Genomic DNA, 25,398 nt, shown 5'->3' with positions numbered 1-25,398 from the left:
TGGCACACGCCTTTAATCCCAGCACTTGGGAGGCAGAAGTAGGAGGATCGCCATGAATCTGAGGCCACCCTGAGACTACATAGTTAATTCCAGGTCAACCTGAGCCAGAGCCAAACCCTGCCTTGAGAAGCCAAAAAAAACGGAGCTGGGCATGGTGGATCATACCTTCACTCAGGAGGTAGAGATAAGAGGATTGCCATGAGTTTGAGGCCACCCTGAGACTATATAATGAATTCCAGGTCAGCTTGGGCTAGAGTGAGACTCTACCTCGGTAGGGGTGGGGGAAGGACTGGAGAGATCACTCAGCAGGTAAAAGCATTTGCTTGGGCTGGAGAGATGGCTTAGCAGTTAAGCACTTTTCCTGTGAAGCCGAAGGACCCTGGTTCAAGGCTCAATTTCTCCAGGACCCACATAAACCAGATGCACAAGGTGGTGCACATGTCTGGAGTTTGTTTTCAGTGGCTGGAGGCCCTGGTGCACCCATTCTTCTGTCTGCCTCTTTCTCTTTCTGTCTGTCTGTTGCTCTCAAATAAATAAAAATAAACAAAAATTTAAAAAATAAAAATAAAAAAGCATTTGCTTGTGAGGCCTGACAGCTTGGGTTTGATTCCCCACTACCCACATAAAGCCAGATGTACAAAGTGGCACATGCATCTAGAGTTCATGTGCAGTGGCAAGAGCTCCTGATGTACTCATATTCATTCTTCTGTCTGTCTGCTTCTTTCTCTCTCTTTCTGTCTGTCTCATAAATAAAAATATTTTTTTAAAAAGAAGATTGGGGGCTGGAGAGATGGCTTAGCGGTTAAGTGCTTGCCTGTGAAGCCTAAGGACCCCGGTTCGAGGCTCGGTTCCCCAGGTCCCACGTTAGCCAGATGCACAAGGGGGCGCACGCGTCTGGAGTTCGTTTGCAGAGGCTGGAAGCCCTGGCGCGCCCATTCACTCTCTCCCCCTCTATCTGTCTTTCTCTCTGTGTCTGTCACTGTCAAATGAATAAATAAAATATTTAAAAAAAAAAAAAAAAGAAGATTGGGGCTGGAGGGATGGCTTAGCAGTTAAGGCGTTTGGCTACAAAGCTGAAGGACCCAGGTTCGATTCCCCAGGACCCACGTTAGCCAGATGCACAAGGGGCACAGGCACCTGGAGTTTGTTTGCAGTGGTTGGAGGCCCTAGTGTGCCTATCCTCTCTCTTTCTCTCTCCCTCCCTCTTTGTTTTATTAGATAAAATAAAATTGAAAAATAAAGAAAGATTGGCTGGCCACAGTGACTCACGCCTTTAATCCTAGCAATAGGGAAGCAGAGGTAAGAGGATCACTATGAGTTCAAGGCCGCCCTGAGACTACATGGTGAATTCCAGGTCAGCCTGGGCTAGAACAAGACCCTACCTTGAAAGACCAAAAATATATATATATATATATTACATGCACACTTTTTAAAGTTTTTATTTATGTGTATGTGCACACATATTGGCATGCCCAGGGTCTCTTGCCACTACAAATGAATGCCCATCTGGCTTTATGTGGGTGGCTGGTGGATTGAACTTTAGCTAGCAGACTTTGCAGGCAAGTGTCTTTACTACAGAGCCATTTGCCCAACTTCAGGAAATTATTTTCTGCGTGTGGTTTTTTGACATAGGGTCTCGCTCTAGCCCAGGCTGACCTGGAATTCACTATTTAGTCTCAGGGTGGCCTCAAACTCATGCGATCCTCCTACCCCTGCCTCCCAAGCACTGCAATTAAAGACATGCACCACCACACCTGGCTAGGAAATTTTTATCTAATTTATTGAAAAAAATTAACAGTAGATTCTGAGGCTAGGGCAGGAAGATTAGGAGGTAGAGGACAGCCTGGGCTTCATGCTAAGTTCCAGGCCAGCCTAAGTTGTAGAGCAATAGACTATCTCAACAAAATGAATAATAGAGTTATAAAGTAGTGAAGGCAGTCTCACAGAAGGAAAGGAAGGGACAGAGGTGATAGAGGACACACAAGAGATAATGCTTAGTGTGAACACCTGACTGAGGAGTTCAAGAAAGAGCAGAAGACAGATAATCACTAATGACACAAGATTGCCTGGACCTGAAGTACTGCATACTTCTAGATGGAAAGGGGATTCTAAATGCACAGCAAAATCAATTGGTAAAAGGACCAAGTATAGAAATATCATAACCCAAGGGAAGAGGGATCCTAAAAGCACAGGGGAAGGACTGGAGTGCCAGAGAGTGTCCAGGGTAGAGCAGGTGAGGTCACTTTAATGTGGAATGAAGCTGGGCAGGGGCCTTACATCTGTAACCCCAGCATTTGGGAGATTAAGTGGGATCGCCATGAGTTAGGACTAGTCTGGGTTACAAAGGAAGTTTCAGGTCGGCCTTAGCCAGAGTGCCACCCTGCTTCAAGAAAAACCTAGTGTAGTGGGGCACGCCTTTAATCCCAGCACTGGGGAGGCTGAAGTACGAGGATTTCTGTGAGTGTGAGGCCAGCCTGAGACTACATAGTAAATTCAAGGCCAGTCTGGGCTAGAATGAAATCCTGCTTCAAAAACAAAACAAGCAGTTTTGTTTTTGGCTAGTAGCCAGCTTGAATTTTTTCAGATGTGACTGCTTTTGGTTGATGTTTGGTTTTCAATAAGAAACAGAGGTCTCTAGCATTAACAGAGAATGACAAAGTACTCTGAAGGAAAGGTGGCATGTGTGACAGGAATTTAGAGCTTTATCTGGTCAGGGGAGGCCCTTTTGAGGACACATCACTTAAACAGGTGAGTCCAGTGGAGAGGCCATTACAGGAGTCTAGTGGCAGGCCTGCTTGTCATGGACACAGCGGTCATGAATGCCATTCTTTCATCTTCACAGAGGAAAATAAAAACAGACGTGTTACTGGCTTAAAAAGTGGGATTTAGGTTGTTTTGCCTACATGTTGTCAGTACATGGCTCATCAGCAGGCATTGTTGCATCCATCATCAGGTCTCCTATGTTATTCGAGATGAAGTGGAGAAGTATAATCGGAATGGGGTCAATGCCCTGCAGCTGGATCCAGCCCTGAACAGACTCTTCACAGCTGGCCGGGACTCCATCATAAGAATATGGAGTGTCAACCAGCACAAGGTGAGGGGAAGCTTGTGTGTACAGTCTGAAATCCACTCGGGAGCTTAGGACTCAAGGCTGTAACTCAGTGTTCCATTTCAGAGTTAGTCTCTCTGGTCACTGAGATTTTTAATACTTTACAACCTGGATTCTGTAATCTTCTGAGAAAACCACCTTGAGTTCCAGAAGTGTTTGAGCGGAAGCAGGGACTCCATAAGTGCAGCTTGCTGTCAGAGCTAACAGAGTTGCAAGGCATTTGGTTGGTTGGGACTGATTACTTTCCACAGATGTTTTGTTTTAACTTTGAGCCCAAGAAGTCTCTTGGAAGTCTTACTAAATAAAAAAATAAAAAGATTGAATAACTTTTATGTTTATGATTAATCTTGAATATGTTCTTTTTTAATTCATTTAAAAGTGACTAGAGCTAGGCACAGTGGAACATGCCTTTAATCCCAGCACTCGGGAAGCAGAGGTAGGAGGATTGTCATGAGTTCGAGGTCACCCTGAGACTACATAGTGAATTCCAGGTTAGCCTGGGCTAGTGATTTAGGGTCCTGGGGCTGGGGAGATGGCTCAGTCAGTAAAGTGCATACCTTGCAAACATGAGGACCTGAGTTAGAGTCCCCATACAAACCCACATACAAAGCTGGGCGTGTTAGCATGCACCTGTAGTCCCAGCAGGGGAGCTGCAGGCAGGCAGATCCGGAGCTCACTTCGCTGGCCAGCCAGTCTAGCCTCACTGGTGAGCTCCAGGCCTATGAGAGACCCCATCTCAAAAAAAGAGGAGCCCCAAGACATGATGGTACACACCTTTAATCCCAGCACTTGGGAGGCAGAGGTAGGAGGATCACTAAGTTCAAAGCCACCTCAGACTAACAGTAAATTCCAGGTCAGCTTGAGCTAGAGTGAGACCCTACTTCAAAAAAAAATGAAAAGGAGGATGGCATCTAACGAATAACACCCAAGGCTGTCCTGGGCTCCACATATGTGCACACACACACAAACAGGCATGCCCAAAGTAGGTAGGGTGTTAACAAAACGCGTGAGGCTTTACTAGCTAACATAAGGTGGGTGCAAGCCTTTGGAAACATCTCCGTCTTCCATGGTAGTCTTAAACACTGCAGGTGCTGCTGACAGTGCTGGGAGTTGAGCCTGGGACCCTGTGCAAGCCAGGTGAGAACTCTGCCACGGTGCCACACCCTGGCCCTGAAAGCCCGCTTTCTTAAACAGGTACCAGGGCTTCGATATATGGGAAAAAGGAACCTACAGTCAAGAGGGAAGGAACTCCTGGTATTTTGTTTAAATGTTGTGAGTGATGGAGACAAAAATGTAGCAGGAAGGAAGCACCAGGCAGTCCTGGCCTTTCCTGCCCTCCGAAGGTCTTCTCCCAGTAAGCCTCAGGCAGCTGCTTGTGAGCCACTTCCCAGTGTGAGAAGCCAGACTCAGAGAAACCCACGGGCTTTAACTGACTAGATCCTAACTCCAGGTCCCTGGTACTAGACCTTGTATTTTTAAATATTTTATTTTTATTTATTTATTTGACAGAGAGAGAGAATGGGCGTGCCAGGGCCTCCAGCCACTGAAACGAACTTCAGACATGTACGCCCCCCTTGTGCATCTGGCTAACGTGGGTCCTTTGGTTTTTGTAGGCAAGTGCCTTCACCTCTAAGCCATCCCTCCAGCCCTAGACCTTGTAGTTTTAGAAGATGTGTCTTTTTAGCAAGCTCTCTAAGCTAATGTTCAGTGAGGAGAAAGATCTGCTTATCAGTCCCCAGGTAAGGTTTCTTTCATGAATTCAGTCCAGCAAGCTTTATTGTGTGAGAATCTGGCAGTCTGTCTGTCCTACCCTCAAGCATCTCTCTGGTCTTTGTGACAACACTGAGTAGCACCCATCCTAAAACAGACATGCTGAAGAAGAGCTGTTTTCTTTGCCATGAAGCTTCTCAAGCTTGGTGGGTCATAGGGCTTGACTGAGCACCGGTACTTAAGAGGCACCTCTGGTAATAAAGCCTGGAGAGAGTAGAAGAGGCTCTGGTTACTGGATTGAAACGCATAGTCAGTGGGTTCGTCTGTGTCTCAGGGACTCGGGCTGTGCAAAGGAGCACCGATGCCCTCTCCGAAGGCAAGCACAGGAAGCTAAAGGCAGAGTGGTCATCTCTCACCGTCAGGCCAGGCTACTCTGTCCCTGTGGATCCCCTGGTCTTTTCTGCCCCCACCCCACCCCAGGTAGGGTCTCACTCTAGTCCAGGTTGACCTGGAATTCACTATGTAGCCTCAGGGTGGCCTTGAACGCACAGTGATCCTCTTATCTCTGCCTAAGAGTGCTGGGGTTAAAGCCGTGCACCACCCCGCCTGGCTTTTCTGGCCTTTCCTAATGAGCCCATCTTTGACTGTGTGTCACACACAGCACAGTGGCTAGCCCAGAGCCTGTCACCTTCCCTGTCACCGGGTGTAAGAATTAAGCATTCATTCTAAAAACACAGGCTTTTATTGCTGAAGCACAACTGTTGCCATTGGTCAGTCATCTGCAAGCGTCAGCTATCGGGGGGAGTTCCACTCTGATTTAGTTACCAAGTCTAAGCACAGCGGTGGGGCGTATTAACTGGAGAGTCTGGACTTTTCTGTAATGTGTAATGTGTTTTGTTCTGATGCGGACTTCATGGTTTTCTTGTAATTTCAGCAAGACCCATACATAGCGTCTATGGAACACCACACCGACTGGGTCAACGACATTGTGCTCTGTTGTAATGGGAGAACATGTAAGTGTCTCCCAGGCATACTGGGTTTCTGGAAGCTTCTTTCAAGTTGATGTTTTCTTCATGTTTTATTAGCCTTGGTATTGAAGCATGACATGCACACAGCAAAGTGCACACGCCTTGAAACTGTAGTTCACTGAAGTTCAGCAAACAGTGTGACCAGAGGCATCTTGTGCCACCCTGCGTCCTGCTTGTACCAGCGTGCCTGTTCTTCCTCCACACGTTGTCTTAATGTACCCGAACTGCGGACAGCAGACTCTTGTAGTGTGTGTTTTCCTTGAGCCTTACTGATATTCTTAACTGGGTAAAAGCCTTCTCTTGGTCTGGCATGAGAAGTTTTCTCAGTCATATTAGTTGTATTTTTCATCTGGAACATTGGAAAAGTTGCCCTGCCTAATTAAAAAATGTAAAGTACATTCTGGAGAGAGCTTTTACATTAGTTTAATATTCTGTTCTAAGAGAAGTCTTTATAACTGCTACTAAAGATACAGTTAACTCCTTGCCTTTTGTAGTAATATCGGCCTCCTCTGATACAACAGTGAAAGTATGGAACGCACATAAGGGGTTTTGCATGTCAACTTTAAGGACACATAAGGTAAAGTGGTTGTAGTTCTCAGAGCTTTCCTGTCATGTTCAAGTCTCAGTTCTTTGACCCACAGAGGAGATGATGGCATGCCTGTTCGCTTGCAGGATTACGTCAAGGCCTTAGCCTATGCCAAGGATAAAGAACTGGTCGCATCAGCTGGCTTGGACAGACAGATATTCCTTTGGGACGTGAACACTCTTACAGCACTGACTGCCTCAAATAACACAGTCACAAGTAAGGTGTTTGAGACGAATGATTTTCAAAGCGATCTGAGTTGACATCCATAAAGAGTAGCTCATAAAGCATCTTTGATAGGTTTGCCTTGAGACAGTGCTTCATGTTTTGAGAGAGCTTCTGCCTATAGTGTTCTAGCTCCAAGAGTGAGCTTGCCTCCGGGAGCTAGTCCCTCACTGCAGTGTGCACATGGCATCTTCCCCAGGTGTCTGTGTTCTTGTGTGCGCGTGTGCGCGTGTGTGTGTTTGCTCCAAGGGTTGGTCCCCGTCCTTGCACTGCTTCTTCACACCCGCTCCCACAGCACTGTCTCGTCCACACTCCACAGGGTTGCTGAAGAGGCAGTGCTGGCCTGACAAAGCAGGCAGCTTTCTGACTGGGGCCTTGCTGTGTGTCAAGAGCAAGGTGGCCTTCCAAGGAGAGCGAAAGGTTTCCGGCACCAGTTGAGAAGGACTGTTTGCTGCAGTCGTAGTGTCCAGCCGGCTCCCAGAGAGCCCAGGAAGGCTAGGGCGCTGCTAGGGGCGTCTAAGGACCTTCACAGCAGGGAAACAGTGTGCCTGTTTAGTAAGCTAACAGGCCTCAGGCGACCAGGTCAGACTTACCCACATCTAGACTTGAAATTCAGCATCATGCTTGGCCTGTCCTACTGGACGCCACCAGGCCAGGCAGCAAAGGACTTGTAGGCTTAGCCTGCCCTGGGGGCTGGCGGCGTATTTAGATATTATCGGCCTCTGGTTTGTTGTGACTCTGGAACATTCCCATGCCACAGCCAAAATAGTTCTAAAGTGACCTAGTATGTGCCAGGAAGGGCAAGCTGGGAGACTAGTATTTCTAAGTCAGGGTTGTTTTGCCCGGCATTATGTGAAGGTCTAAACCCTGTTCTTGACTTAATGTGCCTGTATCCCGTTGCAGGGATTCAGCAGTTAGTCCTCACGTGGCATATCACTGGGCTCCACCTAGCTGTGTAAGGACTGCCTCAGAGAGACGGAAGGAGGAAACAGCAATTCACATAGGGGTGATTGTCACAGGTCAGACACAAGCCTAATGGACAGTCTGCTCTCAGTAGAGAGTTTGCAGTTTGGGCTGGCACACAGGTGTTCATGAGTCTGGAATACTAATACTCGTGAGTTAACACTCAGGCACTTCTCTAGACACCTCATGTACTCACTCCCTTACTAGTAGTGTCTCAGTGTGTGTACTTACGTGAAGTAAGTCACTCTGTGTAAACACCTTTTTCTCTTCGGAGATACTGACCTGTAAGGTAGAGGGCATGAACATCGCGTTTACTGTGAAGTATTACTGCCTCGGTTTTGTTTGACCTGAATCGGGTTTGTGTCCTGTCTTTCTTTGGGTCATGATGACTTTGGCCACGTTTTCACGTCTGGGTGTAGGTGTGTCTTTGAGGGTCCATTCCTGTGTGGACGGTAGGTAATGGGCAGGGCAGGGCAGTCTAGCAGCACCACTGAGCGCCTGCACATGCTCAGTGCAGAAAAGACAGAGATGTTCACAGTGACGCTCGTGCTTGGAGTCGTCTCTGTCACAGGTAGACTCCTTTCCCATGAAGTACTCAAGGGTTTCTAAACTGAATAAGTGAACTTGTAATTTTTGCTGGCTTGTCACTAAACAGCTGCTGATTTTGTTAACATTTATCCTCCTCAATAGCTTCTTCTTTAAGTGGGAACAAAGATTCCATTTATAGCCTGGCCATGAATCAACTGGGAACAATCATTGTATCAGGGTCCACTGAGAAGGTAAGGGGGACTTGAACAGCATATTTGAACCCCAGAAAACAAGCCAAACAATTGGATCTGTTTAATTATTGAATATTTGGGCCATGCTAGTATAGTGGCATATGCTTGTGAGTCCCAGCACTCAAGAGGCTGAGGCAGGCCATCACTTGACTCAGAAGTGCAAGACCAGCCTGGGAAACACAGCAAGACCTTTGTATCAACAAAAACAAACAAAAAACCCTAAATGCAAAAATGGGCCGTGGTTTTATGTAGTGGATCCAAAAGTGTTACCTGAGTGAGTGAGCGTAACTGCATCACTGCTACATGTGTGGCAATGGGGCTGTGGGGTTTTGCTGTTAGAAAGGCTTTCTGTTAGGAGAAAAGCCTCAGGCAGAAACCCTACCTGAAGCATCCTTTCTTTTCAGAAGTGAATGGTTGACCTTGACTTGTCAGAGTTGCCTTATTGAAATGTGGCTGTGTGTTTATTCACCTTGTGTAACGTCCTGTTAAAATCCACAGGTTCTGAGGGTGTGGGACCCAAGAACCTGCGCGAAGCTCATGAAGCTGAAAGGGCACACCGACAACGTGAAGGCGCTGCTGCTCAGCAGAGACGGCTCACAGGTACACTGGCGCTGGAGGCCGCTGGCCCACGGCCTTGTCAACCCCCCACGGTGCACCATGGCACCACTTAACGTGGACCAAAAGCCCACACATAAATCGTGCTCGTTTTCAGTCTTCAGTGTGTAAGTATCGAGCCAGGTGTGGTGGCGTGTGGCCATCATCCCAGCATTCAGAAGCTGAAACAGGAGGATTGCAGTGAGTTTAAGGCTAGCCTGGACTACAGTGTTTGACTTTGTCTCAAAAAATAAATAAATAAAGCTAAATATATTAAATTGTATATGTAATGCTCCACATTTTAAAAGTATCTGCAAGCTGGGCATGGTGGTACATGCCTTTAACCCAGCACTCAGGAAACTGAGGTGGAATGGTAGAAGGATCACTGTGAGTTCAAAGCCAGCCTGAGACTACTTAGTGAATTCCAGGTGAGCCTGGGCTGGAGTGAGACCTTACCTCGGGGGGAAAAAATCATTTGTAGTCCGCCCCCCCCCGAGACATGATTATGCTGGGACCCCTGCTTCTCGACTTCACTGCCCTCAGACTGCCTCCCATAGTAGAGCAAGACTCCTTCCAAGACGCACTGATAATCAACAGGCAAGTTTAATCAGAGATGTACCCTGCTTGGCATGCACCATTGCCTTTGGTCTTGTCAGATGAGCACAAGCTTGTCAGCACAGAACACAAATGGAGGTGCCCAGAAGTGTGGGTTTGCTGGTGGAGAAAGTGAGCCCAAAACACAGGACAGAAGAGCGCCTCAGCAGGCGTCTCACTGTTATTCTCTGTTTGCAGTGCCTCTCGGGTAGTTCCGATGGGACCATTCGCCTTTGGTCTCTTGGCCAGCAGAGATGTATAGCAACCTACCGAGTCCATGATGAAGGTGTCTGGGCTCTGCAAGTCAATGATGCCTTCACACATGTGTACTCGGGAGGAAGGGACAGGAAGATTTACTGTACAGACCTAAGGAACCCTGACATCCGGGTGCTAATTTGTGAAGAAAAAGCACCAGTTCTCAAGGTATGCCATGTAGTTTGGTTTTAAAATTAAGACAGTAAGCTTATTAGCCAAGTATAGCGGGGTCTGTTCTGAAACGTGAATCAGCTGTGGGATGGGAGGGAAGTTCCTTTGTCCAAGGTCGAACCCAACAGGGCAACAAGAGCACCTGTGTGCGTGAGGCAGGAGTGTCAGCCCAGCTCCTGGGTCAGTGCTGGAGCAGTTTGCTAAGTAACTGCAGAAAACTGACTCCTCGGGAATGTCAGTGCTGTACAGACGGCTCTCCCACTGAAAGATGGTGGTGAGGCTGCCTGCCTCACGCGTGTTCCTGCCTCTCCGGACTTGTCCTTGATGAAGGAGAAGAACGTGAGTGGTTGAGGTTGTCTGAGCAGATGTACAGTAAAGGGAGGCCTGGGAATGTGTCCGTGACCTCTGGGCAGAAGGGATCCCAACACACCCGAGGGCCTTCAGACAGGAAGCAGGCGTGGAGAGGCGAGGGTGGAGGAGAAGCTCTGCACCAGGAGCCCCTGGCTGTGGAAAACTTGTGCCGCAGGCAACCTCGTGTTGTAAAGAGAGTCACTGTCCACGGAGGATCCCGATAGCTAGGAGTCCAGCCCTCCTCCCACCCCCCCAGACCTGCAGTTTCCTAGTGCAGGAAGAAAAGCAGATGAGTGGAACAAAGTCTTAAAAATCCGAAAGTACATGTGGTGGTCTTCCCAGGCACCCTATCTGTGCTCACCGCATGGGCTGTTGGGTTGGGAGAGCCCTTGCTTGTTCTTATTTCAGACTTTCTCAAAAAAATTACCTCCTCGTTTTTAAGGAAGAATGTAAGCTCAAGGCGGTAACCCTGAGAGGCCAGGCAGGGCTACTTAGCAAGACCCTGAATCTGAAAACTAGAGTAGCAAAAGCAAAGTAGTACTTTCTCTTGGGGCATCTTACCCTTTTGCCAGTACCCATGTAGGTCCCTCCAACGCACCCCTCCCCAACTCTCCCTCCTGCTGCAGTGGCACACACCTGTAATCCCAGCTGCTCAGGAGACTGATGCAGGGCATCACAAGTTCAAGGACGGCCTGACTCACTTAGTGAGACCCTGGACGGCTGGGTGGCTGGCTGGCTAGCTGAGGGTGCAGCTCAGTGGTAGACTTGACTAGCATGTGGGATGTCCTGCATTCAATCCCCACTCTGCAGAAAGACTTGGCTGGTTTTGTTGAGAGGTTGCCTCTATCCTTGAGCAGACGGTGAACTCTAGTAGAGACACCTCTGTCTGCGCTGCCGCTGCCGCATGGCCTGATGCAGTCAGTGTGTGGTTAACTGAGGAGCTAATACTCGGGGATGTCTAGACAGGCCCGGCTGTTGGGAGGAGTCAGCCTTCCAAGCAGTGTTGTTGTGTCTTGTTCTCAGATGGAACTCGACAGGTCGGCTGACCCGCCTCCTGCCATCTGGGTTGCAACAACTAAGTCTACAGTAAATAAGTGGGTAAGTGAGCCTGGTGGTCCTAACAGAGGTTTGTGAGTTCGTGTTAGCACAGGCGGGCCAGCCTCCAGCAGAGGCTCACGGGGACCCTGTCAGCCTGCCTTGGGGTGGTGACCAAAGCCTGAAAACCCCTGTGACAGTAATGTTCACAGGCAGAATGAAGTTTCTGGCTTCCTTGTTGGCTTCAGGACATGTACTGACACATTGTGAGTATACTGTCCCCTGACTAAACCAGTGAGTGTCGATACAGCCTCTGCATCACAAAGCTGCTTCTGAAAGTATGTGGTCCAGCCAGGCATAATGGCACGCCACTGTACTCCAGCACTTGGAAGGCAGAGGTAGGATAGCCATGAGTTCAAGGCCATCCTGGGCTAGATAGCAAGGTGCTGTCTCAAACAAAAAGAATGCAAGTGGGAAGCCCAAATACAGCAAGGCAGAGAGAACTCACTGGGATTCTAGTTTCTCTAACCATGAGAGAGTGGGAAAGTGCTTTTCTCCATATATGAAAAGCAGGGCTAGAAACAGCAAACCGTAGAAGCTGTCGTCAGTCACTGATAACCTTAGATCTTGAGTTGAAGAGGGTGGTAAAGTCTTATGGGTACGGTCCTTGTGCTGGCTCCTATTGTGTGTCCCCTCACAACACTGTGTAGATGCCACCAGTGTTCCGTGGTGCCGCCAACTCCCAGTGCACTCTCATCGAGAAGAGCACTCCTCCCTTCATGTGATAGCCGTCCTTCAGGCTCGTGGGGCTCTTTGGTGCTGGTGAATCGCTGTGCTGGGGCAGATGGGGTCTTCGTGGAGGTTTCCCATCTCCTTGTTCTTGAACTTTTATTTGCAAGCAGAGAGAGGAGAGAGAGAATAGACACGCCAGGGCCTCTAGCCCCCGCAAACAAAACTCCACATGCATGTGCCACTTTGTGCTTCTGGCTTTATGTGAGCACAGGGAATTGAACCTGAGATGTTAAGCCTTGAAGGCAAGTGCTATAACCACTAAGCCATCTCTCTAGCCGCTGTTCTTGAACTCTTTTGAAACTGTAAGCTCATTGGCCAGGCTATTTGAGCTTGAAATAATTAAATGACAATTTTGTTCCTTTAGACACTGAAGGGGATTCATAATTTCCGAGCATCTGGTGATTATGACAATGACTGTACAAACCCCATAACACCCCTCTGTACGCAGCCCGACCAAGTCATCAAAGGTGAGAGGACCAGAAGCCAGCCTACTCTTTATTAAGGTTATAGTTGATAAGAGATGGACAGAAATAAAGGTGGTGATCTTTTTAAATGCAAATAGGCTCGTGTATGGGTTTTAGTATGAGAGAGGCATAAATGAGGTTTTGAGTTAACTTTTTAATAACGTGTTGGTGACATATTAGTGGGACTAGTGTGCTGCTTGCGGCACATGTACCGAGCGCGCTGGTCAGGCCGAGCCTCTGAAGCTCCCTCCTGGGCTCTCCTAACTGTTCACACTTGGACCTCCTCTAACTGTGCTGTGAGTGAAACCTACAATGCTGGTCTCAGACTGGCTTGTTTCATTTAGCAGAATGTCCTCCAGTTCTGTTTTGCTACAGACGATGGTTCGTTCTTTGTGGCTGAGTGCTACCACATATATCCATATGCATTACCACATTTTAAAAGTATGTTTTGTTTATTTATTAGAGAGAGTGGGTATGGGCACGTCAGGGCCTCCTGCCGCTGTAAATGAACTACAAAGTCATGCACCACTTTGTGTATCTGGTTTTGTGTGTGCTGGGGAATTGAACCCAGCCTGTCAGGCTTTGCAAGCTAGTACCTATAACCATTGTGCCATCTTTCTAGTCACATATATGCCACATTTTCTTTCAGCATATCAAAGAGATGCCTGCACACCCATTTATTGTATTATTATTCTTGAGGTAACTTTTCACCCCACGGCAGAATAGACGGGGTAAAGCCAGCAGGCAGTTTGCAAAATACTTAGGGTTTGATGATGTCTTTTGCACAGGCCAAAAAAGGACAGGTGTGGTCCTCAAATTCTACATGTTTCAGCTGTGACAAGAGAAAAGCATATATTTTTAAATAAATAAATATATATATAATTTTGTTTTCAAGCTAGGGTCTCACTCTAGCCCAGGCTGACCTGGAATTCACTGTGGAGTCTCAGGCTGGCCTCGAATTCACAGCGATCCTTCTACTTCTGCCTCCCCGGTGCTGGGATTAAAGACATGTGCCGCCACACCCGACTTAAAATGTTTTTATTTACTTACTTGCAAACAGAAAGAATGAGGATGGGCACGCTCGGGCTTCGTGCCACTGTAAATGAACTCCAGATGCATGCGCCACTTTGTGCATCTTGGCTTTACCTGGGTACTGCGGAATCAAACTCAGGCTGTCAGGCTTTTTGTTTTCAAGCAAGTACCTTGAAGCACCCAGCCGTCTCCCCAGGCCCTTGGCCCGCGTCTGTATCAGCGCTGTGAGTCGTCATCTTAGCTGCATTCGTGAACTGTGTAGACGCCCAAGTCTACCTTAAGACCCTTAGGAACTGCGTTCAGGGAGGGCGCTGGCAAGTCCAAGCTGGCCGGTCCCGCCGTGGTGTGGCTCAGCGCTGCCCCACTGGTAGCAGTCCCCAGAGCCCTTGAGTCTGCGGCCTCTGCTAAGTCAGACACCTCGTCCTCACGTTTGTAACTTCAAGTGATACAAGTAATGATGTCTTCCTCTCTCACGGCTCATTTGCCTCTGTTCCTGTAATTTGTGTGTAAAAGGATTATCATCTTGTCGGTTGTTTTTCCTCCGTAGGGGGTGCTAGTATTATTCAGTGCCACATCCTCAATGACAAGAGACATATATTAACCAAAGATACCAATAATAATGTGGCGTACTGGGATGTACTGAAGGTGAGCATCTTTGGGATTACATAGAGATTGGTGGGTCATGTACTCCCTTTATTTTTTTCTTTTACATTCATGATAAATAGAATAAGTACATAAATGTCTAATTACAATAAGACTTTAGTGAGGACTGGATACGTTACTCTGTGACTATTAAATGATGAGTCATTTCACCTTTAAGTAACTGAACGGTGTGAGTGGCACTATTCTGTCAGGTGACTGTGCTGTGACTGTGCTCTGTGCTACTTACCTTAAGAGGTTCTCATCCTTTACACTGTGGGCATTTTAGGCTGGTTATTCCCTGAAGTGAGGAGCTGTCCTGTCCTGTCCCTTAGTTCATAGAAGGTTCCCACCCTGAAGACTGGTAGCATCCAGAGCACCCTCAGGAACTCACTAGCAAAACTTCCTGATTCTTCTTCTGGTGCTCACCGCTCCTGTGGCTTAGCTCACGCGTCCCAGCACCCGATTGCCTGCAGAACGCCCAAGAGACCCTGCCAGGCCAGCCGCCACTCTGCGAGGCTGACTAGCGGTTTTCTCCACGCAGCTCTGTGGCTCACTCTTGCTGCTGCCTGAGTCACCGTGCATCAGGAACAGCATTTCTGTCATGCAGCAGCTGCTCGTGTGCAGATACTGACAGATGAGTGTAATGGCCTGTTAGGTCAGCACAGTATCCCAACACTTCGGAGGCCGAGTAGGAGGATGTCTGTGAGTTTGAGGCCAGCCTTAAGATTCCACAATGAATTCCAGGTCAGCCTAGGCTAGAACAAGACCCTACCTTGAAAAACTATGTTTGTATGTATGCATGTCTCTGTGTGTGTGTGTGTGTAGAGGGAGACTTTGTTCTTGACTTTTTTATTAACAACTTTTATAATTATAGACAATAAACCATAATATTGCCATTCCCTCCCTTTTTCCTTCACAACTCCATTGTCCTTCAAATTCCCTCCCCCTCTCAATTAGTCTTTTATTTTGATGTCATCATCTTTTCTTCCTATTATGAGGTTAGGTTTATTCCAAGGTACTCTGTTTATTTTATTTATTTTTTTGAGGCAATTGTGAATGGGAGTAATTTCCTAATTTCAGCCTTAGCATGTTTTTTGTTAGTATAGAGAAAGGCTATTGATTTCTGTGTGTTTATTTTGTATCTTGCTATATTGCTAAAAGTGTTTATCAGCTCTAATAGTTTGCTGGTAGTATTTTAGGCTTATTTATGTGTAGAATCATATCATCTGCAAGTAATGATAACTTAATCTCTTCCTTTCCAATTTGTATGCCTTTCTTCATATGTGTCTCTTGCCTTATTCCTATAGCTAAGACTTCTAATACTGTTAAATAAAGTGGGGACACGGAATCCTTATCTTGTTCCTGATTTTAGTGGAAAAACTTCAAGTTTTGCTCCATTTAGTATTATGTTGGCTGTAGGTTTGTCATAAATTGCCTTTATTATGTTGAGATATGTTCCTTCTATTCCCAGTTTCTTTAGGACTTTTACCATGAAAGGATGTTGGATTTTTGTCAAATGCCTTTTTTGCACCTATTTAGGTGATTATGTGATTTTTGTCCTTCAGTCCATTTATATAAGTGTATTACATTTATCAATTTCCATATGTAGAACCTTCCCTGCCATCTCTGGGATAAAGTCTACTTGGTTGGGGTGAATGATCTTTTTTTTTTTTTTCGAGGTAGGGTCTCACTCTAGCCTAGACTGACCTAGAATTCACTATGTAGTCTCAGGGTGGCCTTGAACTCATGGTGATCCTCCTACCTCTGCCTCCAGAGTGCTAGGATTAAAGGTATATGCCACCACACCTGGCTTCAGTTGGGAGATTGTTTATAACTGCTTTGATCTCTATACTTGTTATAGGTCTATTTAAATAGTTTATCCTATGTTGGTTTAATTTTGGTAGTTCATATAAATCTAGGAAATCATCCATTTCTTTCAGATTTTTAAACTTGGGTGGAGTACATGTTCTTAAAGCATGTCCTCATGATTTTCTGAATTTCTCTGATATTTGTTGTGATGGTATCTTTTTCATCTCTAATATTATTAATTTGTGTCTTGTCTCTTGGTCAGATCTTATTTATCCTTTCAAAGAACCAGCTCTTTGTTTTATTTTTTATTATGGTTTTGGTTTCTATTTCATTAATTTCTACCCTAATCTTTATCATTTCTTCCCATGTACTGATTTTTGGTTTGTCTTGCTCTTCTTTTTCCAAGGCCTGAAGGTAAAACATCAGTTGTTTAATTGTGACCATTCTAATTTCTTCATATAGACACTTAAAACTATAAATTTCCCTCTTCTGCTGGGTGTGGTGGTGTATGCCTTTTATCCCAGCACTCAGGAGGCAGAGGTAGGAGGATCACCATGAGTTCAAGGCCACCATGACACTCCATAGTGAATTACAGGTCAGCCTGGGCCGGAGTGAGACACTACCTCAAAAAACAAAAAATAAAACAAAATAAAATTCCCTCTTTGGACTGCCTTCATTGTGTCCCAAGGGTTTTGGTATGTTGTATTCTCATTATCATCTGATTCTATGAATTTTTTTAATTTTCTTTTTTATTTCTTCAGTGACCCATTCATCATTCAGTTTCCCTGTAATTGTAATGATTTGCTTTGTGTCCTAATATATGGTCTGTTTTAGAGAATGTTCCATGTGCTGCTGAAAAGAATGTACATTCTGCAGCATTTGGATGAAATGTTCTGCAAGTATCTGTTAGGTCCATTTGTTCTATGACATCATTTAATGCAGATGTCTCTGTTTATTTGTTGCCATGATGACCTGTCAATTGATAGGAGTGGGATATTGAAGTCACCAACTACAATTCTGCTTGGTATTATCTGTGACCTTAAGTCAATAGTGTCTGGTGAGATTGGGAGCACCCATTTTAGGTGCAGTTGGAATGTACTTTTGAATTGTTCCTTTAATCAGTATAGTAACCTTCTTATCTTTACTAACTAATGTTGGTTTGACTTATCCTATCAGATATTAGGATAGTAACACCAGCCCATTTTCTTGAAATACCATTTTCCATCCTTTCACCCTATGATAATGTCTGTCTTTTATGAAGAGGTGATTTCTCGGAGGCAACAAACAGATGGATCTTGTCTTTTAATCTAGTCTGCAAGCTTGTGTCTTTTGGTTGGGGCATTGAGGCCATTAATATGAAGAATTATTATTGAGGGCTGGAGAGATGGCTTAACGGTTAAGGTGCTTGCCTGCAAAGCCTAAGGACCCCTGTTCGACTCTCCAGATCCCTCATAAGCCAGATGCATAAAGGTGAGGCAAGTGCAAGGTCGCACATGCCCACTAGATAGCGCAAGCATCTGGAGTTTGATTCAGTGGCTGAGGCCCTGGTAAGCCAATTCTCTCTTCTTTCTCTAAAATAAATTACAATTTTTTAAGTTATTATTGAAAGGTACGTATTTATTCTTGCCATTCCTCTTGTTTTACAGTGCTTTCCTTTTTTTCCTTTACTCTCTTGTATTAACTATTATTTGAGTATGCTTTATTTTTTCCTGTTTCCTCATGTGAGTGCTTTCCTTTCTCTTCCTTGTGAAGGATCCCTTCAAGTATTTTTTGTAGAGCTGGCTTAGTGGTCATATATTCCTTTAGCCTGTTTTTGTTGTGGAATGTCATTATTTCTCCATCAATTTGGATGGATAGCTTTGGAGGATAAAGTAAGCCTGGTTGACAGGTATTATCTTTCAGAATTTAGAACACATCACTCCAAGCCCTTCTGGCTTTAAAAGTTTGTGTTGAGTAATCTGCTGTGATCCTGATGGGCTTGCCTTTATAGGGACTTGATGTTTCTCTCTAACTGCTTACAATATATTTTCTTTGGTTTGTGTGTTTAGTAGTTTAATTATAATATGATGAGGAGAGGTTCCTTCCTGGTTTTGTTTGTTTGGTGTTCTAAAGTCTTCCTGTATCTGCATTGGCATCTCTTTCCTTATTTGGGGAAGTTTTCTTCTATGATGTTGTTGAAGATGCCTGCTGTGCCTTTGGAGTGAAATTCTTCTACTGTGCCCTGGATTCTTGTGTCTAATTGTCATAGTGTCCCGAATGTTGAAATTCCCATCCATACCTTCCTACAGGTTTGTCTTTCTCTTTGTTGGACTATATTAGATCTGCCACTTGGTTTTCTAGTTTAGATATTCTGTCCTATGATCCATTCTGTTGGTGAGACTTTCTACAGTTTTTTTAATTTGACTTACAGTGTTTTTTCATTTCTAGTACTCACGATTGTTTTTCAAGGTAGAGTCTCAACTCTAGTTCAGGCTGACCTGGAATTCACTCTGTAGTCTCAGGGTGGCCTTGAACTCATGGTGATCCTCCTACCTCTGGCTCCCAAGTGCTGGGATTAAAGGTGTGCACCACCACACCCGGCTCTTTTTGTTTTTTGAAATAGGGTCTCATTGTAGCTCAGACTGACCTGGAATTCACTCTGTAGTCTCATGGTGGCCTTGAACCCAAGACAATCCTCCTACCTTTGCCTCATGAGTGCTGTGATTAAAGGGGTGTGCCACCACACCTGGCTTCCTCTATATTTCTGTTTCCTTACTCATGTCTCTTATTGACATCCCTATTTCATCAAGTTGGTTTTCTGTGTTCTCTTTCAGGAATTTGTTTCCTTTGATTTCTTCGAACATAGTTATAATCATTATTTTCAAATCTGTATCAGGCATTTCAACTAAATAAGTCTTACTGGGTGTTATATTTTGATTTGTTTAAATATAAAATTTTAATAGCAGCACAGTTATTCAAAGGTATTAAGATTAAAGGCCAGGTGTGGTAGCACACCCCTTTAATCCCAGCACTGTGGAGGCAGAGGTAGGAGGATCATCATGAGTTTAAAGCCAGCCTGAAAATACAGAGTGAGTTCCAAATCAGCCTAGGCTAAAATGAGATCATACCTCAAAAAACCTAAAAAAAGAATGGCTATGATATTTCTGAAATGGATTTTAGAGTCTATTGAGACAAAGGTGAAAGTATAAAATATGGAATTAGAAAAGAACCAAAGTGGTAAATACTTATTATACATTCTTCTTGGTGCACAGGCATGTAAAGTTGAAGATCTTGGCAAAGTAGATTTCGAAGATGAAATCAAGAAAAGATTTAAGATGGTGTATGTGCCAAACTGGTTCTCAGTAGACTTAAAAACAGGGGTGAGTTCACTTTCAATATTTGTGTAATTTGAGGTGAAGATCTCCAGCATAGTCCATAAATATTCTTACAGATTTCATTATTTTTAGCTTTTGATATTTTGATATTTTTAGCTATGTTAATACTTGTAAACTGTACTTTAAATGCTTGGCTGTGGCTGTTGAATCCCAGGAAACACATTTTGGTTCTGAATCTATGGCTTAGCACTTGAGTCAGATAGTCAAAGGAACAGAGTTTATAGAGATACTGGATTCGGATGGTGCTAACCCCTCCTCCCCCCCCCCCCCCCAGATGCTGACAATCACTCTGGATGAAAGCGACTGCTTTGCTGCCTGGGTCTCAGCAAAGGATGCCGGTTTCAGCAGCCCTGATGGCTCAGACCCAAAATGTGAGTTGTCTTTTTGTCTTTCCTTTTTTAAAAATTGTTTGTATGCATTTATTTGAAAGAGGGAGAATGGGTGTGCCGGGACCTCCTGCCTCTACAGATGGACTTCAGATACATGTGCCACTTTGTGCATCTGGCCTTACAGGTGCTGAGGAACTGAGTCTGGGCGGGCAGGCTTTGCAAGCAAGCGCCTTAACCACTGAGCCACTTCCTGTGCCCTGAGTTGTCTTTTCAAGCAGACGAGTCTGTGCTGGGTTTTCCCACCTCTGTGTGAGAGCTCTTACCGTACCTGGTGCTGAGTGTCACCTTAGTCCCTACTGTAAGAATGTGCTGTGTAGAGGTAGATGTTTGATGTGCACAGTACAGGTTTAGTGGCTTTGTAGGGATTGTCCCTTTATAGATGGGTTCCTTGTTTTTAAAGAATAGGTAAGCTGGGCTGGAGAGATGGCTTAGCAGTTAAGGGGCTTGCCTGTGAAGCCTAAGGACTCATGTTCGACTCTCCAGGTCCCATGTAAGCCGGATGCACAGTGATACAATTGTGCAAGGTTGCACATGCACACAAGGGGGCCCATGCATTTGGAGTTCAGTTGCAATGGCTGAGGCCCTGGCATGCCAGTTCTCTGCCTCTCACTCTCACATATAAAAAAAGTAGGTAAGCTGAGCATAGTGACTCGTGCCTATAATCCTGGCACCTTGGAGGCTGAGGCAGGAGGATTGCCACAAACTTGAGACCAGTTTGGACTATATTGTGAGTTTCATGCCAACCTGGGCTACCATGTGAGACTATATAACATCAGATTGAACAATGTACCTTCAAGAGCTACAAAAGTTGTATGTATTGAGGTGCAGTTCACGCTCTGAAGAGGCCTTCCTCCCTTCTATCGAAAACAAATTTAATGTCAGGATATTGAAAACTTATTTATTTTCTTCCATTTTTCCATTCTTAGGCTACAACTAATGAACTCTTGTTAATTAACTTTTGCAGTGAACTTAGGAGGACTTTTACTCCAGGCATTGCTAGAATATTGGCCTAGAACACACGTGACTCCAATAGATGAAGAAGAAAATGAAGTAAACCACGGTTAGTATTCTTGTTTTCAGGTGATTGACTGAAATGAACAGAACCAAAAGAGTACTAAAACTCTGTTAACATGTGACATGAGCATCTGTGATAAGCCAGTCACCTGTCCTTCTGCATCTCAAGCGAGACTATCTGCCAGTTTCTTGTCGCTAAGCCCAAAGCAGCAGCAGACGCTGTGGTGTGGCTGTCAGTGAGACTGCTGAAGGTAGGAAAGGAGCCTCGTGCGTATCAGGTTCCTTTGCTCTATACTAATGAGCTACCCTAAACTCCCCTCTTGGCACTTCTGTAGCCTCCTTGGATAGATCTTCCGAGCTAGCTGATGAGCTCCTTCAGAAACATAGGTTTGGGTGGTGCAACCATTCTTCATGTTTACCTAGTCTAGTGATCTATCTGATTATGACTTTGAACACTTCCAGAAGCTCAAATTCCAACTGGGAAATGGCTGGGTCAGTGATTGAGTGTGTGGAAAGAACGTATGTCCTTGGGCACAGTCAAGGCAGTGGGAAGTGGTTGTGGACAAGCTGTGGACTCAAGCCCAGCACTGTGGGGATTGAGGTATATGCCACAAGCAGCATCTGTTACTTTGGAGAACAAGGAAGGACGTCCTTTGAATGAAGCCCGCAGCTGGTTGAGGAGTCATGTGTCCCGCTGAGAACTATACTGACCACCAGGAGTGAGCAACAGGGACCAGGGGATTGGCTCTGTGCCCTGGACCCACCGTCACAATTTGTGGAATTCAAATCTTCCGACAATGAAACGCGCCCTCTTTCCTTGATGCTCTGCCAGCCTGGGGAAGCTTGTCTTTGTCCTTGCCTGGCCCGCTCAGTCCCTGTCAGAAGTGTTCCATGGAACAACAGCTGATTCCGCTGTGAGCTCTGCCTCTTCTCAGCTCTGTGGCTTAGGTGGGGACATTCCTGTTAGTCAAGATGCTCTCAAAGTCCCAGGCAAATAAATTAAAATAGTTTAAAAACAGCACTCCCTTGAGTCCAGTGAGGGGGGGGACGACGACATACAAGTCACATATCAGCCTTAAGTGTCCTGTCTGCCTGCCCCCAAGCTCAGTCACTGCATGCCCCAGCCTTCGGATATTCCAGCTTTGTCCAGAGGGATTCTTGCTTTGTAAGCCACCTACTCAGAGGCCTGGAGATCAGGGCTATGAACCCTGTACTTGAGAGGGCAGTGCTTTTTTCTCAGAAGATTCTGAGGCAAGAGAGGAACATTAGCACCATGAGATGTTCCCAAAGTTCCCTGGGTTTGGAAGGTGAGCTGTGTCCTGTGTGCGGGGAAGTGTGGAGGAATGGCCCAGGCCAGCTGCCCTGGCTTAGAGACTGCAGAGAAATCCAAGTGGAGGGGGAGCCTGCAGCTGCAGTGGATGGGTCCTGGGGAGGTGCGTCACCCTTGTGCCGTCCGCCTAGTGAGCATGATAGTTTGTCCTGGAGATTTACTGAACTTGATGATTTACAGAAGAAAAAGAAAGGAGGATGGAAAGGCACAAGGAGATCGTTCATAAACAGGTGTCCTAGTGCTTGTGGCTGCTTCTTGTTTTGAATATCAAACATCTTACAGTAAAGTCTCCAGATGGGCTCTGTTGTACAGTGGGTTTAGGGTAAGATCTTCCAAAATAGTCATTTCTAATGAAGTATAACAAGGGCCATGGTTCTATTCAGGAATGTTTGGTTTTTACCTTTACTAACGTCTGTCTTTATTTTAAGTAAAAGAGGCAGAGAGAGAGAACTCCAGACGCATGTGCCACATTGTGCATCTAGCTTTTGTGGGTCGTGGGGAAATTGAGCCTGGGTCCTTTGGCTTTGCAGGCAAAGGCCTTAGCCACTAAGACATCCCCCAGCCTTTATGGGACTTTTGACTTTAAAAATCTTAAAGAATTTGAAGCCTGTGGCAGTGTTTAAAATCTGCATTTTTGGCATTAACTTCAGTACTCACACAGCCTGCATCTCTTCCTAGTAAACGGGGAGCAGGAGAACCGCGTGCAGAAGGGAAATGGCTACTTTCAAGTGCCCCCACACACTCCTGTGATCTTCGGTGAAGCTGGAGGCCGCACGCTGTTCAGGTACGACTCGGGAGGACTGGAGGCGTCGTGTGTGAGAGGCCCTTGTGCTAGGAGTGCACACTCAGACAGACCTAGGAAGCTGGGTTACTAACTGGTGAGAATGCCGGGAATTGGGAGGGCATCCTTCATGCCTGGTGCACTGAGACCGTTCGGAGGACCCCAGCAGCCAGTGGTAGAATGACTGGATACCTTACTCAGGTACCTGCCTCCGGGCAGCTTTTCTGGTCGTTCCGGCAGTAAACTGTTTCTCTCACTTTGCCGGTGGGCTGCCAGGAGCAGGATAAGATAGCCTCCCCAGAAGTCCTGTGCACAGCACAGGTCAGAGTAGACAACATCTGCTGTTTAGGCCAAGCACCCTGGCCTGGGAACTGTTGTGGCCTGGCCAATGCCAGTCCAACCTGGAGTGCCAGTTGTTTGTTTGTGGGCCTTGCAGGGAAAGGGAGGGCTGGGCTGCAGCCAGGGGCAAACACTAGTGTCCAGAGGAGCAGAAGTGAGAAATATGCCTGTCTTGCCCTGGAGCGTGCAGTCCGCCGTCCTGGGGGGACTCCCAGGAGCAGGACTACTGGAGGTGGCAGCCTCTGTCGTGTGCCACGCAGCAGCGCGCTGGCAAGGGCCGGTCTTGACTGCTTGCTCACACCCAGGGACTCAGAAACAGCTGCAGCGTATGCCTGACCTGCAAACTAGGGTCCTGAGTCTGAGGCCTGTCCAGCTCTGCCATATCCTGAGGGAACCCTGTGAGAGTGGCTCCCTGTGTCTGTGACTATGTCCTTGTCCTTTCACATGTCCTGACCGTCAGCTGATGGGTTGTTTGCAGGCTGCTGTGCCGAGATTCCGGGGGTGAGACCGAGTCCATGCTCCTCAACGAGACAGTGCCGCAATGGGTCATTGACATCACTGTGGATGTAAGTGTCCTCCAGGCCCACCTTGCCCTTTACTTCTCCCCAGTCCTGCCTCTCGGGACTGTTTTAGGCAGCATGATTAAAGCTGCTTCCAGTTGGACTCTCTGCATCTGCTCCCTGTGGATCCAGAGCTGCAGAGGGAGGTGATGGCTGTTTCGGCATCTGCTCAGAACAGTAACATGGTAGAGTAGCAAGGAGGACACCACCCCTTCTCCTCTCACAGACAGAGATACATTAAGTGTGTGCGTGCGTGTGTGTGTGTGTTCGTTTTATTTTGCCCAAAATCTCTTCGTGTTCTGCACCGTTTCTTAATTTCCCTGGAAAGTAAACCTTGGACATCTCTTCTGGTGGTACATGTCGACTGTACAGCACTCTGTTGCGTGAATGTGCTGTTGACTCCATTCTGTTACTGAATACCCGGATTGTTTCCAGCATTTTCTATCAGCAGCAGTGCTGCAGTGAACATCCTTACACATACTTCTTGTGTACTTTTTTATTTATTTATTTTTGAGAGAGACACAGAAAGGCAGGGAAAGAGAGAATGGACACGCCAGGGCCTTCGGCCGCTGTGAATGAACTCCAGACACACGCGCCCCCTTGTGCGCATGTGCGACATTGTGCGCTTGCGTCACTGTGCATCTGGGCTATGTGGGACCTGGAGATTCGAACATGTGTTCTTAGGCTTCACAGGCAAGCGCCTTAACTGCTAAGCCATCTCTCCAGCCTTTCTTTATGTACTTTTGGGGAGAAATTTCTAGAAATGGAAATGCTCAAAGGGTATGCATGTTTCAAATTTTTACACACTGGCTGCCCCAGCCGACACTAGACCCGGGTACTGTGCCAGTCTCCCTCAGGCACAGCCACCCAGCACTGAGCCCTGATCTGCTCTGTAAGACAGTCTGGTGGGGCTTCCTCATTCCATGCAGTTTTTCTCCCATTCATAGTGAGCTTAGGTGTCTTGTCATGTGTATTTCTCCCTCAGAATTGCCTGTTCCTATTCCTTACCATTTTTCTAACTGTGTCATTTGTCTTTCTTACTGATTTGTAGGACTTCTTTTAACTGAAAACCCTTCGATTATACTGTATATCTCTTGAACTTTTTTGTTCAAGTGGTTTTTTGCCAGGTCCCGTGATTTGTTTAGGTGTTTTCCACTCTAGAAGCTCCAAAAATATGTCCTCTTATGTTCTTGCTACTTTAATGATATGTTTTTCATACTTTATTCTGGGGTACGGGGTAAGAGTCTAGTCTTTTCCACAAGACTGCCCGTGTGCTAGCTCTGGTCTAGAGAGTCTGCCTTGTTTCTGCTGATCTGAGATGCTCTCTTCACTGTGCACTAAGTTTCTAGACTCGTGTATTCCTAAACACATATAAAAGGGATTTAATCTTTTTTTTTTCTTTTTTGAGATAAGGTCGTGTAGCTCAGGCTGGCCTCAAACTCAGTATGTAACTGAGGATGATCTGAAACTTAAGT

At 46.1% G+C, this 25,398-nt stretch overlaps 1 protein-coding gene across 2 annotated transcripts in view; it reads left to right on the top strand.

Moving 5' to 3' along the window:
* The window catches only part of Wdr48 (WD repeat domain 48), a 39,192-nt gene that overhangs the window by 7,841 nt on the left and 5,953 nt on the right, over positions 1–25,398 (top strand). For both annotated transcript variants that reach the window (XM_004662103.3, XM_045136871.1), the window contains exons 2-16: positions 2,954–3,094; positions 5,754–5,832; positions 6,342–6,424; positions 6,520–6,649; positions 8,309–8,397; positions 8,896–8,997; positions 9,784–10,008; positions 11,386–11,460; positions 12,554–12,656; positions 14,233–14,330; positions 19,388–19,495; positions 19,785–19,881; positions 20,864–20,959; positions 22,922–23,027; positions 23,842–23,929. In XM_004662103.3, the coding sequence (XP_004662160.1) occupies positions 2,954–3,094; positions 5,754–5,832; positions 6,342–6,424; positions 6,520–6,649; positions 8,309–8,397; positions 8,896–8,997; positions 9,784–10,008; positions 11,386–11,460; positions 12,554–12,656; positions 14,233–14,330; positions 19,388–19,495; positions 19,785–19,881; positions 20,864–20,959; positions 22,922–23,027; positions 23,842–23,929 (1,620 nt within the window). The remainder of the gene's footprint in view (positions 1–2,953; positions 3,095–5,753; positions 5,833–6,341; positions 6,425–6,519; positions 6,650–8,308; positions 8,398–8,895; positions 8,998–9,783; positions 10,009–11,385; positions 11,461–12,553; positions 12,657–14,232; positions 14,331–19,387; positions 19,496–19,784; positions 19,882–20,863; positions 20,960–22,921; positions 23,028–23,841; positions 23,930–25,398) is intronic.

This window comes from Jaculus jaculus, chromosome 17 (genome assembly GCF_020740685.1).
Source record: "Jaculus jaculus isolate mJacJac1 chromosome 17, mJacJac1.mat.Y.cur, whole genome shotgun sequence".
Classification (NCBI taxonomy): domain Eukaryota; kingdom Metazoa; phylum Chordata; class Mammalia; order Rodentia; family Dipodidae; genus Jaculus; species Jaculus jaculus.
This window is presented reverse-complemented; position numbering and strand designations above follow the sequence as displayed.